Source organism: Salmo salar, chromosome ssa21 (assembly GCF_905237065.1).
Source record: "Salmo salar chromosome ssa21, Ssal_v3.1, whole genome shotgun sequence".
Lineage (NCBI taxonomy): Eukaryota > Metazoa > Chordata > Actinopteri > Salmoniformes > Salmonidae > Salmo > Salmo salar.
Window position 1 is genome coordinate 51,183,590 of NC_059462.1, and position 15,722 is coordinate 51,199,311.

The window sequence follows — 15,722 nt, forward strand, 5'->3', positions numbered from 1 at the left end:
CCTGGAGTAAAGCATTTGTGTGTCTCCAACACCTTTAATTGGTAGAATTCCTTCGAGTTTTAGACCTCATTATTCCAGAGTCTTGCATACAGGTGAGAACAGAACCCTCTGGTGTGAGAAACTTAACCAAGTCCAACTAACATCATTAAAGAGTTGTCCACTTACCCGGTAGAGACAATATAGTCCCAGTTACGTCTGTCAGAGCACAGGTCAACTTTTGCTGATGTAATATGCTCTCTAAGAATCATTCAGAGGTGAAATACGTATTTTTTTGTCGGTCATTTAGCAGACGCTCGTATCCAGAGCGATTTACAAGAACAATTAGGTTTAAGTGCCTTACTCAAGGGCACATCAACATATATTTAATCTAGTCGGCACAGGGATTTTCAACCAGCGACCTTCCTCTTACTGGCCCAACATTTAAACCGCTAGGCTATCTGGCACCGGATTTTGAGAGTTGTTTGTTTTGATTAAAATTGTTGTATTTATTGTATGTACTTGCAAAGCTTCCTTGCAAATAAGAGCACCTCCTCCCAGCTGCCCACTGCACTGAGGCTAGGAAACACTGTCACTACCGATAAATCGACAATAATTGAGAATTTCAATAAGCATTTTTCTACGTCCGGCCATGCTTTCCACCTTGCTACCCCTACCCCAGTCAACAGCCCTGCGCTCCCCACAGCAATTCGCCCAAACCTCCCCCACTTCTCCTTCACCCAAATCCAGATAGCTGATGTTCTGAAAGAGCTGCAAAATCTGGACCCCGACAAATCAGCCAGGCTAGACAATCTGGACCCTCTCTTTCTAAAATGATCTGCAGAAATTGTTGCAACCCCCCTATTACTAGCCTGTTCAACCTCTCTTTCATATCTTCTGAGAATCCCATAGATTGGAAAGCTGCCGCGCTCATCCCACTCTTCAAAGGGGGAGACACTCTAGACCCAAACTGCTACAGACCTATATCTATCTGCTGGTGATTCTTTGATCCACCTCTATGCAGACGACACCATTCTGTATACCTCTGGCCATTCTTTGGACACTGTGTTAACTAACCTGCAGATGAGCTTCAATGCCATACAACTCTCCTTCCATGGCCTCCAACTGCTCATGAATGCAAGTAAAACTAAATGCATGCTCCTCAACCATTCGCTGCACGAACCTGCCCGCCCATCCAGCATGACTAGTCTGAACGGTTCTGACTTAGAATATGTGGAAAACTACAAATAACTAGGTGTCTGGTTAGACTGTACACTCTCCTTCCAGACTCACATTAAACATCTCCAATCCAAAATTCAATCTAGAATCGGCTTCCTATTTTGCAACAAAGCATCCTTCACTCATGCTGCCAAACATACCATCGTAAAACTGACTATCCTACCGATCCTCGACTTTGGCGATGTCATTTACAAAATAGCCTCCAACACTCTACTCAACAAATTGGATGCAGTCTATCACAGTGCCATCCGTTTTGTCACCAAAGCCCCATATACTACCCACCACTGCGACCTGTATGTTCTCGTTGGCTGGCCCTTGCTTCATACTCGTTGCCAAACCCACTGGCTCCAGGTCATCTACAAGTCTCTGCTAGGTAAAGCCCCGCCTTATCTCAGCTCACTGGTCACCATAGCAGCACCCACCCGTAGCACGCGTTCCAGCAGGCATATCTCACTGGTCACCCCCAAAGCCAATTTTTCCTTTGGCCGTTCTCTGCTGCCAATGACTGGAACAAACTGAAAAAAATCTCTAAAGCTGGAGACTCTTTCCTCCCTCACTAGCTTTAAGCACCAGCTGTCAGAGCAGCTCACAGATCACTGCACCTGTTCATAGCTCATCTGTAAATAGCCCATCCAACTACCTCATCCCCATACTGTATTTATTTATTTATCTTGCTCCTTTGCACCCCAGTATATCTACTTACACATTCATCTTCTGCACACCCTACCATTCCAGTGTTTAATTGCTACATTGTAATCACTTTGCCACCATGGCCTATTTATTGCCTTACCTCTCTTATCCTACCTCATTTGCACATGCTGTATATATATATTTCTACTGTATTATTGATTGTATGTTTGTTTATTCCATGTGTAACTCTGTGTTGTTGTATGTGTCGAACTGCTTTGCTTTATCTTGGCCAGGTCGCAGTTGCAAATGAGAACTTGTTCTCAAGTAGCCTAACTGGTTAAATAAAGGTGAAATAAATAAATAAATAAAATGAGACACTGTTCTCAATGGTGACCCACCCTGTATGAATAAAAAAATACAAATCACAATGTATTAGATGTGTTTGTGTTCGACACCTTTAATTGGTAGGGTGATATATGTATCATTATGACAGAGCCCTGCATGTTTTGAATAATATGTGAATATGTAAATGTGTGACTTGTGCACTAACATTACAGTTCTTCTTACGGCATGTACAGTCGTGGCCAAAAGTTTTGAGAATGACACAAATATAAATTTTCACAAAGTCTGCTTCCTCAGTTTCTATGATGGCAATTTGCATATTCTCCAGAATGTTATGAAGAGTGATCAGATAAATTGCAATTAATTTCCAAGTCCCTCTTTGTCATGCAAATGAACTGAATCCCCCCCAAAAATATTTCCACTGCTTTTCAGCACTGCCACAAAAGGACCAGCTGACATAATGTCAGTGATTCTCTCGTTTACACAGGTGTGAGTGTTGACGAGGACAAGGCTGGAGATCACCCTGTCATGCTGATTGAGTTCGAATAACAGACTGGAAGCTTCAAAAGGTGGGTGGTGCTTGGAATCATTGTTCTTCCTCTGTCAACCATGATTACCTGAAAGGAAACACGTGCCGTCATCATTGCTTTGCACAAAAAGGGCTTCACAGGCAAGGATATTGCTGCCAGTAAGATTGCATCTAAATCAACCATTTATTGGATCATCAAGAACTTCAAGGAGAGCGGTTCAATTGTTGTGAAGAAGGCTTCAGGGCACCCAAGAAAGTCCAGCAAGCGCCAGAACCGTCTCCTAAAGTTGATTCAGCTGCGGGATCGGGGCACCACCAGTACAGAGCTTGCTCAGGAATGGCAGCAGGCAGGTGTGAGTGCATCTGCACGCACAGTGAGGCAAAGACTTTTGGAGGATGGCCTGGTGTCAAGAAGGGCAGCAAGAAGCCACTTCTCTCCAGGAAAAACATCAGGGACAGACTGATATTCTGCAAAAGGTACAGGGATTGGACTGCTGAGGACTGGGGTGAAGTCATTTTCTCTGATGAATCCCCTTTCCGATTGTTTGGGGCATCCAGAAAAAAGCTTGTCCGGAGAAGACAAGGTGAGCGCTACCATCAGTCCTGTGTCATGCCAACAGTGAAGCATCCTGAGATCATTCATGTGTGGGGTTTCTTCTCAGCCAAGGGAGTGGGCTCACTCACAATTTTGCCTAAGAACACAGCCATGAATAAAGAATGGTACCAACACATCCTCCGAGAGCAACTTCTCCCAACCATCCAGGAACAGTTTGGTGACGAACAATGCCTTTTTCAGCATGAAGAAGCACCTTGCCATAAGGAAGAAGTGGGAACAAAACATTGATATTTTGGGTCCATGGCCAGGAAACTCCTCAGACCTTAATCCCATTGAGAACTTGTGGTCAATCCTCAAGAGGCGGGTGGTAAAACAAAAACCCACAAATTCTGACAAACTCCAACCATTGATTATGCAAAAATTGGCTGCCATCAGTCAGGATGTGGCCCAGAAGTTAATTGACAGCATGCCAGGGCGGATTGCAGAGGTCTTGAAAAAGAAGGGTCAACAATGCAAATATTGACTCTTTGCATCAACTTCATGTAATTGTCAATAAAAGCCTTTGACACTTATGAAATGCTTGTAATTATACTTCAGTATTCCATAGTAACATCTGATAAAAATATCTAAAGACACTGAAGCAGCAAACTTTGTGGAAATTAATATTTGTGTCATTTTCAAAACTTTTGGGCATGACTGTAATATATTGTGTTGTGTTTGTGTGTTTGCAAGCTGACGTCTCTAAATTAATTTCAATGTAAATGGACAATAAAGGGTATTGTATTGCAGTGCTAAAAGAACCCTCTGGAAACTGACAGAACCACAACAAACTAGATAAAAAATATTTTAAAAATCTAATCAAAGTTTATTGGTCACATACACAGATCTGCAGGTGTTTTGGCAGGTGCAGAAAAATGGTTGTGTTACTAGATCCAACAGTGTAGTAGAATGTTGCTACACAAATAATCAAAACAATAAATCAATAAGTATATATTGTATGTACATAAATATGTACAGTTGTAGATATAGTGTGGTATGAAGGGATTGACACCATTGATTAAGACGAGAAATATTGACTTTATAAAATAAATTGTAAATCTAAGGCAGGGGACCAAATTCCTTTGTCCTCTCACTCTGGAGAACGTTATTATGCAATAAATGGACTTTGGAACAATGGTTTCCATCAGCAACAATGGTGGTAATGACGATAGATGGAATATGAAAATTAATGTCATTTTTGTTATGTTATTAAAAGTCAAAGGACGATGTTATAACGAGAACATTGTAACTTTAAGAGTTTTCCTAATATGTGCTTGATGTTTACACATTGTACGATGTGTGGAGAATGTCCAAATCAAAGAGAATGTTTTGTGAAGATGAAATGTGAAGTTAGTTATCTAAAATTGGGTTTGACTAAAATCTAGACCTTGCCTCGTAACTAGGTACGCCCAAGAATTGCCCTAAAGGCGGAAGACGCCCACTTCCGACACAAGGGTATAAGACATGTGAGGTAAGAATTAACATATCAGACTAAGTGACCCGAACTGCAGCCAAGGTCTGAGTAGTCAACTAACCCAAAACACAACACGAGGTTGAAGACAAAGGAACCCTTTTTTAACCATGTTACGGATGAGATGAGTAGCTACGTCTAAGCGGGTGAATTCAAGCTGGACCACCCGGTCTCCACTCCCCATCGAAGCGTGTATCTACACTGTTTTCATTCCTACGCTGTGAGCCCTGAGCTACAGGGCTGGCGGTCCTCAGAAGATCCCTTTCAGAACAAGGGCGAGGAATCAGAACACTAAGCCAAAAGGACACTGACATCATGAGGACAACCAGAGAGTTGCACCAGAGAAGTGCTTCATTGAGAAGCCTAAACGGTCCATGCGGAGACTCCCATCGGAGACCTTCACCACGTAATTACATCATTATATTCTGACCCATAAGAGCGGCAGTTCGGGGTCGTTAGGGTTAAAATAAGCATAGCTGACAAATGCACCCAAATGTATGTTTCTCTCGTGTACTTTCTCTTTTTCTCTCTCTTTGAAATCCCCATTTTGGGTAACATGCATCATAGTGTGTTGGCCCATTATACTAAGTTCTAATCAATAGCCTAGACTGTGTTTTTGTGTATGTGTATCTTTTATGATAATTTTAGCTTTCTAGTAAATAAATAATCAACTAAAATTGGTGTGGTAAGAACTCATTGGTGGGACTCGGGTTTGTGCAGATTCCCAGATTATGCGACATTCAGAATGAGTCTGTAGGGGAAATTGATTAATTGGCGACTGTTGTAAAATCAATATTCTGATCATCTTTGAGTTAATTTGGGAAATAGAAACTCAATACAGCTAATTTTCCCATGGTGCCCCAGGTTAATGAGTTAATAATTGCCTGATTCATTTAATCATGCAATTATAAACCGTTAATCATTCGATGAGCAGCAGTCGTCACATTAACCGATACAACGTCACGACACTAGGATTAGACACGCTAAGAACAGGCTTTTCAGAGACTTTGACCTTTTAAATAAGTGTGCCCCCATTAGAGACTGTGCCATTTAGGTTAGAGGCCTTTTCGTGATGTTAATATTTCCATAGGAAATTTGAGGGCTGCTGTAAAAAAAGTCTGCCCTGCTCCACTCCTCTCTACCTAACTTCCCCTCACAGTCCCTTCAGTTTCCCTTAAGTCACGTTAGTTTCGCTGCTCAGCCTACCAAAGCTAACCCTCACTAATCATAGCCCTGTCATTCCCAACCAAGGAGAGCGCTTGGAAATGCGCATCTGGACACTGCACCCGCCCACTTAGGTCGAAGTGTTATTGTTGTCTGAAGGGAGAAGACGCACATTTCTGAGGACTTTTTATTGTCAACAGTAACATAAATATCTGATTTCCGAGCGTGCATTGTCCAGACGTGCATTTACAAGTGATCTAGGAACATAACAGCTTACTTAAATCTCACAAATCTCTTATTTACACTTTGTACAACATTTATACACTAGAATCAATGTTTTTGTCTAATATCGATGCAACATCAGCCTTTTTCAACCAGAGAAGTTGGTTTTTGAGTTCAGCTGCTCTTTGAGGTCTCAAAATGATCTAGACAACATCAATGGTTAAAAAATAAACACAAAACACAGAGGATGTTAAAATAAATATATTGAATATTTTATACCAAAACAGCATCACTGTTGTAATAGTGTGATGTGTAACTTCAGACACACTCCAAAAATGCAAACATTCGAGTTTGTTTGGAGTGACTTGTCTACCAAAACCAAAGTGTGGATTGCAGTCACTCATTTGAGTAGTTCATAGACTGCTTACAGGGTAAGGAAACCAATATGTAAATACATAACTTGCTGAACATTACAGTTAAAAGATTAGTACCTTTAAAGGCACAGTAAGAGTGCAGCCAAACAAAGCAAAGTTTGAAAATAGTTAAAAGATTGAAGAACTGGAAATATTTCCCTGTTTTATGATTAGTTTGTATTTGTGAGGTTGACAACATTAGCAAAATATTTGCAATACAACACTTCCTCACGTCTTTACAAACAGTTGTTAAACAACAGTGTTTGTGAATTAAATGTTAGATATATTTCCTTAAACATCCTGTGTTGTGTACTGTACTTATTATTTTATCATTGTCATGCATACTACTGCTCCCTCTGCGCTCGACGTCGCTGGTCTACTAACCACCATTCCTGGCAACCCACATTGTGCACACCTGGCAACCATCATTGCACATACCTGCTCCCCATCATTACGCACACCTGGACTTCATCACCACCCTGATTACTCTCCTTGTATATAGCAATCAGTAGCCTAAGTCATCAGGCAGTATTGGTTTTGTTCACGTTCAGTACGTCTCCTTTTTTTATCTGCTTTTTCTCATCATTAAACTTACCTTCTGCTCCTGACTCCTAGCGTATACGTTACAGAATACTGCCTCAGAAAACATGGAAGCAGCAGAAGATAACAGCAGCTTCCAGACGGTTGATGAACAGGGTCATCTACTCCACCAATACCACGACCACCAGCGAGGTTCTCCATACCTCTGACGGAGAGCCTCCTACCACGGGTCGTCACAGTGAGCCAGTCCCCCAGCAGTCCTCAGCTGTCCACCCAGGTCAGCGATGCCCGACTGTCCCTTCTCGAGAAGTATCACGGCGCTCCTTCGAAATGCAGTGGCTTCCTATTCCAGTGCTCCCTCTATTTCACCTATCAGATGGGAGCCCCACCACAGAGAGTTCCAAGGTTGCCACGGTCATTTCCCTGCTGACCGGACGGTCGTTGGAATGGGCTATTACAGTCTGAGAGAGAGGAGAGGATGGCCTGAGTTCCTATGAGTTCATGGCTCTGTTCAGGGCATTCTTCGACCATCCTCCAGAGGGCAGAAAGGGAGGTGAGAGACTTTTCCTACTCCGGCAGTGTGACCAGACCACTGCGGAGAACGCCCTCACCTTTCGGACTTAGGCAGCCTCCAGCGGACGGTATGAGCCGGCGCTCCGCACTCTATTCCACAGTCAGTTGCACGAAGAGGTCCAGACAGAGTTCACTTGTCGGCATGACAACATATCCTTCAACGCTCTCATCGCGATGACCAACCCGGGGTACACTAGAGTAGATGGGCGGCCCCATGACCTTCGGTCTCCCAGGGTAGGCGTGAGTATTCCATTATCATTGTTTTCTGCCAAACCCTTTCTGGTTCCCATTTCACTGGCTAGCTGTCCCTCAAGTGTTGTCTCTACAGCTCTAGTGGACTCCAGTGCCGTGGAGAACTTCATCGACCAGGCCCTCGCCTCCTCCCTGAACTTAACGTCATACTTCTCCTTTTTCTGTCCAAGCCCTGGATAAATGACCGTTGGGATCCGCACAGTAACGCACATCACAGTACCACTCACCCTCACCGTGGGACCAATACACCAGGAAAGCCTTCCTTTCCTCATCATCACTGCACCTGTACACAAAGTTTCCAAGGCCTCCCGTGGCTACAACTCCAACATAACCCCACCATCTCCTGTTCGAAGATGAGAATCACCGCCCTGGGGACCAGGATGCCGGAGGACCTGCTTTTCCTCGTCGGTGGAAGGTCCTGTGAGTGTCCTCCAGCCCATCAATCTGGCCTGTTTTTGGACGTAGATGTGGATATCCACCAGGCTAAGGAGAGGAAACCCACTCCTGCCACCTGCCCTCCAAAACACATCTACTTCCCCTTGGGGTGAGAGATCGGCTGTTGATGTACTCAATCCAAACCGGTACTGTCACGCCTACTCCTGCTCCTTCGGGTGCTCGACTTCGTCAGTCTACTAACCATAGGTCCTGGCAACCCACATTGCTCACACCTGGCAACCACCATTGCGCACCGTCATTGCGCACACATGGACATCATCACCACCCTGATTACTCTCCCTTCATGTAGCCTCAGTCATCAGGCAGTATTGGTTTTGTTCATGTTCAGTACGCTTCTCTTGTTTTGTTAAATCTGCTTTTTCTCATCATTTAACTTACCTTCTTCACCTGCTTCCTGACTCCAAGTGTATATGTTACAACCATTGATATGTTCTAGTGTAATAAGGGTCGTCTAAAGGAGACCAAAATGCGGCGTGTGAAGTGCTCATATTTACTTTTAATGAAAACACTTTGCAAAATAACAAAACGACCAACAACAGTCCCGTCAGGTACAAACAACGAAACGGAAAACAACCACCCACAAAACCCCATGAAAAACAGGCGGCCTAAGTATGGCTTCCAATCAGAGACAAACACCTGCCTCTGATTGGAAACCATACCCGGCCACAACATAGAAAATACAACATAGAACGACAATCTAGACAACCCACATAGAAAACAGAAAACCCAAAATACATAGACAAAAACACCCCCCTGTCATGCCCTGACCAAACTACTATGGAAAAATGACCTCATACTAAGCTCATACTAAGGTACCCCACCCCAAAGGTGCAGACTCCGACTGCACCTAACCCCCAAAAAAACAATAACAACCCCAACACAAAGGGAGGGCAGGGAGGGTGACAAGTCTATGGCGGCTCTAGTGTTACACCCAGAACCTTCCTCTCCCTCCAATCCTCCAGCAACGGAGGTGGCCCCCGTTCCGCCCGCAGATCCCTCTACTTCTGTAACACCGGCCTGTGGATAATTATCAAAGGAATCGTAGTGTAGATCATTACCGGAAGCTCTGTGCTGCAGACCACAGACCAGGTTCTGACCTACAGGCCGCCGCTGGAGGATTCGGGCTGCAGGCCGCCGCTGGAGGTTCTTACCTGCAGGCCGCCGCTGGAGGATCCGGGCTGCAGGCCGCCGCTGGAGTATCCGGGCTGCAGGCCGCCGCTGGAGGCTCCGGGCTGCAGACCGCCGCTGGAGGCTCCGGGCTGGTAACACACACACCTCAGGGTGAGTGCGGGAAGCAGGAACAGGACACCCCGGACTGGGCAGGCGCACTGGAGGCCTGATGCGTGGGGCTATCATAGGAGGCGCCAGACTAGTAACACGCACTTTAGGGCGAGTGCGAGGAGGAGGTACAGGACGTACTGGGCTCTGGAGGCGCACTGGAGGTCTGGAGCTTAGGGCTGGCACACCCCGTCCTGGCTGGATTGTTATTTGAGTCCAGCAAGGGTGGAGCGCTGGTACAGGACGAACTGGGCTGTGCTAGTGACCGGGGGGTACCGTGCGTAGAGCACGAGCAGGATAACCTGGGCCGAAGAGACGCACTGGAGACCAGATACGCTGAGCCGGCGCACTTCTACCTGGCTGACGGCCAACTCTAGCACGGCAACGGTGAGGTGCTTGCACCGAGCGCACCGGGCTGTGAGTGCGCACTGGCGACACAGTGCGCATAACCGCATAACACGGTGTTTGCTCGGTCACTCGCTCCCCACGGTAAGTACGGGGAGTTGGCTTAGGTCTTAAAACCGCCTTAGCCAGTCTACCCGTGTGCCCCCCCAAAAAATGTTTGCCGCTGCGTCTCGGGCCTCCGTTGTTGCCTTGCCTGTTGATCTCGTCGGTGTACCTCCCTCGCTGTTTCCACCTGTTCCCATGGGAGGCGATCCCTTCCGGCCTGGATCTCATCCCACGTACAGGATCCTTTGCCATCCAGGATGTCCTCCCATGTCCACTCCATCGGCCCACGCTGCTTGGTCCTTTGGTGGTGGGTGATTCTGTTATAAGGGTCGTCTAAAGGAGACCAAAATGCGGCGTGTAAAGTGCTCATATTTACTTTTAATGAAAACACTTTGCAAAATAACAAAACGACCAACAACAGTCCTGTCAGGTACAAAAAACGAAACGGAAAACAACCACCCACAAAACCCCATGAAAAACAGGCGGCCTAAGTATGGCTTCCAATCAGACACAACGAAAAACACCTGCCTTTGATTGGAAACCATACCCGGCCACAACATAGAAAATACAACATAGAACGACAATCTAGACAACCCACATAAACAGAAAACCCAAAATACATAGACAAAAACACCCCCCTGTCACACCCTGACCAATCTACTATGGAAAAATGACCTCATACTAAGGTCAGAACATGACATCTAGCCCATTTTGACATCTTAAATGTTTACTTATTGTGAGAAATTACACAGGTCACTCAAAACATTGATTCATTATTTCAAAAGTACACATAGCTCTCACTTTAGATTCTAAAAAATATTTGATTAGTAAATGGTTTACTTACAAAACACTGTAAATGCCTTACAACTGGTTTATTTCTGAAGATTATTATAAAGTGCTACCGAATTAGGTCATAAACATTAATGCCCCAGAAGTGACAGTCATACAATCACAGGATTTTGTTCAAGGTATGTTTGCTCTTACTATACAGTAGTTAGACTAGCATTATATATGGTCCTTGTGCCATGGGTCTGGGTGGGGGCTACCGTTGAAGCTGTTGAGGAGGGCTGACTTCAAGGTATTTTTCTGTCTAGACAGACAGCACTTTCTGATACAGCATGACATTTTCTGATCAACTGGCTTGTTCCTGTGTCAGGAAACGAATACCACATTAATCAGATAATATTCTTGGCCATTACAACAGATACAATTAGGTGATACTGCGATGCTACTTTCCTACACACTGGCCATCTGACATGTGGCATGCCGTCATGTCTCCTGAGGTTGTGGAATATGTTCCAAACTGAGCACTGACATCACCCAAAACAGTTAGTCTGCACAGTTATCCTATTTCCCATCTAAAACAGCCTTTGAGTGACTAAAACATCACCCACACTATATTTTCCCAATAAAAATGCTCAGTTGAGAAAATATATATATATTTTTAAAATGTATATATATTTTTTTTATTTAACCTTTTTTTAACTAGGCAAGTCAATTAAGAACAATTCTTATTTACAATGACGGCCTACCCGTGGAACCTAACAAATGTTAAGATGGTGCCGAAGAGGATGACTGATGTTTTACATACTCCTGACCAATTGTGCTATTTTGTCACGGTTGTCGTCGGTGAAGGAGGACCAAAACGCAGCAGGTACGTGCAGGCTCATCTTGACGTTTATTTATTTTCACAATGAATACCAAAATAACAAAACACGAAAACGAACAACAACAACAACAACAACAAACAGTCTGTCAAAGCATAAGGCTAAACACAGAACAATCTCACACAAAATACAAGAAAAACACACCCAACTAATATAGGACTTCCAATCAAAGGCAACACCAACCAGCTGCCTTCAATTGGAAGTCCAACCCCAATTAACTCAACATAGAACCATACTCACTAGACTCACATAGAAATACATAAACATAGACCATCAACCAAAAACCCGGAAATACTAAATCAAACACCCCTTTTAACAAACACACCACCCTGAACCACATAAAACAAATACCCTCTGCCACATCCTGACCAAACTACAATAACAATTAACCCTTATACTGGCCAGGACGTGACATATTTTGTTAGTTTTTTTGCATTGTTTGTAACTTATTTTTTTTACCTATTTAGTACATAATGTTGCTACTATCGTCTCTAATGACTGAAAATAACTTCTGGACATCAGTACAGCAATTACCCACCACGAACTGGAAAATGCTTTTTCCTTTAACGAGTCCGACGAGACGGATATACTACTCTCCCGGGAACAGGCCCAGATCCCTGTCAATTGTGAGAAGAAAAGACAGAGGAAAAGAGGACGCAATTCAGGCTGCCTTATGAGAATCCGTAGGCAAGCAAGTTAACTCCCGCTGCCTTCCGTTCTGCTTGCTAACGTGCAATCACTGGATAATATAGAGCTCTAGTAAGACGTGGGGAGGGGGTGTGTGTCTTTTTTGTCAATAACAGCTGGTGAACGATGTCTAATATTAAAGAAGTCTCGAAGTATTGCTCGCCTGAGGTAGAGTACCTTATGATAACCTGCAGACCACACTATCTACCAAGAGAGTTCTCATCTACTGTATATTATTTGTATCCGTCTATTTACCACCACAGACCGATGCTGGCACTAAGACCGCACTCAACCAACGCTATAAGGCCATAAGCAAACAAGAAAATGCTCATCCAGAAGCGGCGTTCCTACTGGCAGGGAACTTTAATGCAGGCAAACTTAAATCGGTTTTCCCACATATTTACCAACACGTCACAGAGATACATACAAAGCTCTCCCCCGCCCTCCATTTGGCAAATCTGAACATTATTCAATCCTCCAGATTCCTGCTTACAGGCAAACTAATGCAGGAAGTACAAGTGACTCGCTCAATGCGGAAGTGGTCAGATGACGCGGATGCTACGCTACAGGACTGTTTTGCTAGCACAGAATGGAATATGTTCCGGGATTCATCCAATGGCACTGAGGAGTTTACCACCTCAGTCATCATCTTCATCAATAAGTGCATTGATGAAGAAGTCCCCACAGTGACCGTACGTACATATCCCAACCAGAAGCCATGGATTACAGGCTACATTCGCATCGAACTAAAGGCTAGAGCTGCTGCTTTCAAGGAGCGGGACACTAATCCGGACCCTTATAACAAATCCCGCTATGCCCTCAGACGAACCATCAAACAAGCAAAGCTTCACGACTATCATGGTCCAAACAAACCAAGACAGTCGTGAAGAGGGCACGACAAAACCTTTTCCCCCTCAGGAGACTGAAAAGACTTGGCATGGTTCCCCAGATCATCAAAAAGTTCTACAGCTGCTCCATCTAGAGCATCTTGACCGGTTGCATCACTGCCTGGTATGGCAACCACTCGGCATCTGACCGTAAGGCACTACAGAGGGTAGTGCGTACGTCCCAGTACATCAGTGGGACCAAGCTTCCTGCCATCCAGGACCTATATAATAGGCGGTATCAGAGGAAAGCCAATAAAATTGTCAGAGACTCCAGTTACCCAAGTCATAGACTGTTTTCTATGCTACCGCACGGCAAGCGGTACCAGAGTGCCAAGTCTAGGACCAAAAGGCTCCTTAAACAGCTTCTACCCCCAAGCCATAACACTGCTGAACAATTAATCAAATTGCCACCGGACAATTACATTGATCCCCCCTCCATTTGTTTTGTACTTCTCTGCTACTCACTGTTTATTATCTAAGCATAGTCACTTCACCACTAAATACATTTACAAATTACATCAACTAACCTGAACCCTCTCCCCCACACTGACTCAGTACTCAGGACCGATACCTCCTGTATATAGCCTCGTTATTGTTATGTTATTGTGTTATTTTTTACTTTAGATTGTTTGGTAAATATTTTCTTAACTCTTCTTGATCTGCAATGTTGGTTAAGGGCTTGCAAGTAAGGTCTACAAATGTTGTATTCGGAGCATGTGACAAATACATTTTGATTTGATTAAATCGGTCAAAACAATCTCAACTCTAACTATCAGTAAGGCTGAAGGACAGCCTAGATGGGCAAAAGCAACATCCAAACCTGTCATACATTACATCATGCTTTCATAAATTATTTATTTATATAACTGTTTGTTCATTTGTGGGCTCACGCACGTACGAGCATGCGCGCGGACATGTGTGTGTGTCTGTGTGTAGATCAAAGACGCTGGGGAGGGGAGTTTCTGTCAGTAACTCAGGGATAAATAGAGAGGCAGAGCTCAGAGTTTGTCAGAAGGCGGACCTGACAGGGTCACACACAGGACCAAGCAGGAGCAGGACCTCAGCATTTTTACCTTTTGTTACAAATGGAGAAACACGAAGATGTTCAATACTGTTTTCAAGACGGAAACTCTTCTTGCAGAAAGACTTTGCTATTGACATCTATCTACATAACACTGTACATCTTCTTCTCATTGATTTCAGCAGTTACAGTATTTTTGAACATACTGGTGATCATCTCCATCTCTCACTTCAAGCAGCTCCACACTCCAACCAACCTGCTCATCCTCTCTCTGGCTGTGGCAGATCTCCTGGTGGGACTGATTGTGATACCAGTTGTGACTGTAGCAGTAATGGAACCATGCTGGGGTTTTGGGGATTATTTCTGTTCGTTTCAATTCTACATCTCTTTTTTATGTACTTCTTTATCTCTGGGTAATTTGGTCTTGATATCTATTGACCGCTATGTTGCTGTGTGTGATCCCTTATTGTACCACACTAGAATAACAATAAGAAGAATGATGTGTTGTATATCCATTACCTGGTGGTGTTCTATCATATACGATGCTGTTATTATAAAAAACTTTGTAAATGTACAGGTACCCAGTGGGTGTTTGAAAGAATGTTTTGTTGTTGAAGGAAAAACCATGGTTAATAATATAATTTACATTGCATTTACAATGGTTGTCCCATGCTCTATTATTATAACACTTTATATGAAAATCTTTGTGGTGGCCAGATCACAGGCCAGAAAGGTATTTTCAAAAGAGGCTGCCAGTAAGTCTGGTGTTAAAACTGTACGGGCAAATAAGTCTGAGAAAAAAGCAGCAAAAACTCTTGCTATTGTTGTTTTCACCTATCTCATTTCTTGGATTCCATCTCTATTTATTTACTTTGTTTTTTCTGTTTTAGGTGATCATTTATTATCATATTTCACCAGTTATCTGGCACTTGTTAATTCCTTAATTAATCCAATAATTTATGCTTTCTTTTATCCATGGTTCAAAGTGACAGCTAAACTTATTTTAACTTTGAAGATAAGACATTTATAGCTCCTATAATATGATTCCCTAGTTCGGCAAACATAGGTTTGATATAGTTTTTTTCTACAATTGTTGTAATTATTTAATGTAACAATACACTGACATTACTTATCTCAGTGTTGTCATGATATATGCATGTGGTGTTGATTCAGAATGATTTGTCTGGATTGGAATGGAATGACTTGGAGAAGGCATATGCTTGTTTTATAAAATACATTGTAGTCATTGTGGATTGTGTACTCCAAATACCTAAGGCTGTGGTTGTTCCATGTTACTTAATGATAAATAGTAGGTATTCTAATAGTACAT

At 43.5% G+C, this 15,722-nt stretch overlaps 1 protein-coding gene across 1 annotated transcript; it reads left to right on the forward strand.

Moving 5' to 3' along the window:
- The first annotated feature begins 14,399 nt into the window (after window positions 1–14,399).
- On the forward strand, window positions 14,400–15,444 carry LOC106582477 (trace amine-associated receptor 8c-like). The gene has a single exon (XM_045704358.1). It carries the CDS (start codon window positions 14,457–14,459, stop codon window positions 15,420–15,422), a length of 966 nt encoding a protein of 321 aa, XP_045560314.1. The 5' UTR covers window positions 14,400–14,456; the 3' UTR covers window positions 15,423–15,444.
- The last annotated feature ends 278 nt before the right edge of the window (window positions 15,445–15,722 follow it).

Excerpts from the sequence above, each read along its gene's own strand:
- LOC106582477 (XM_045704358.1), top strand. The coding sequence starts at position 14,457 with ATGGAGAAACACGAAGATGTTCAATACTGTTTTCAAGACGGAAACTCT.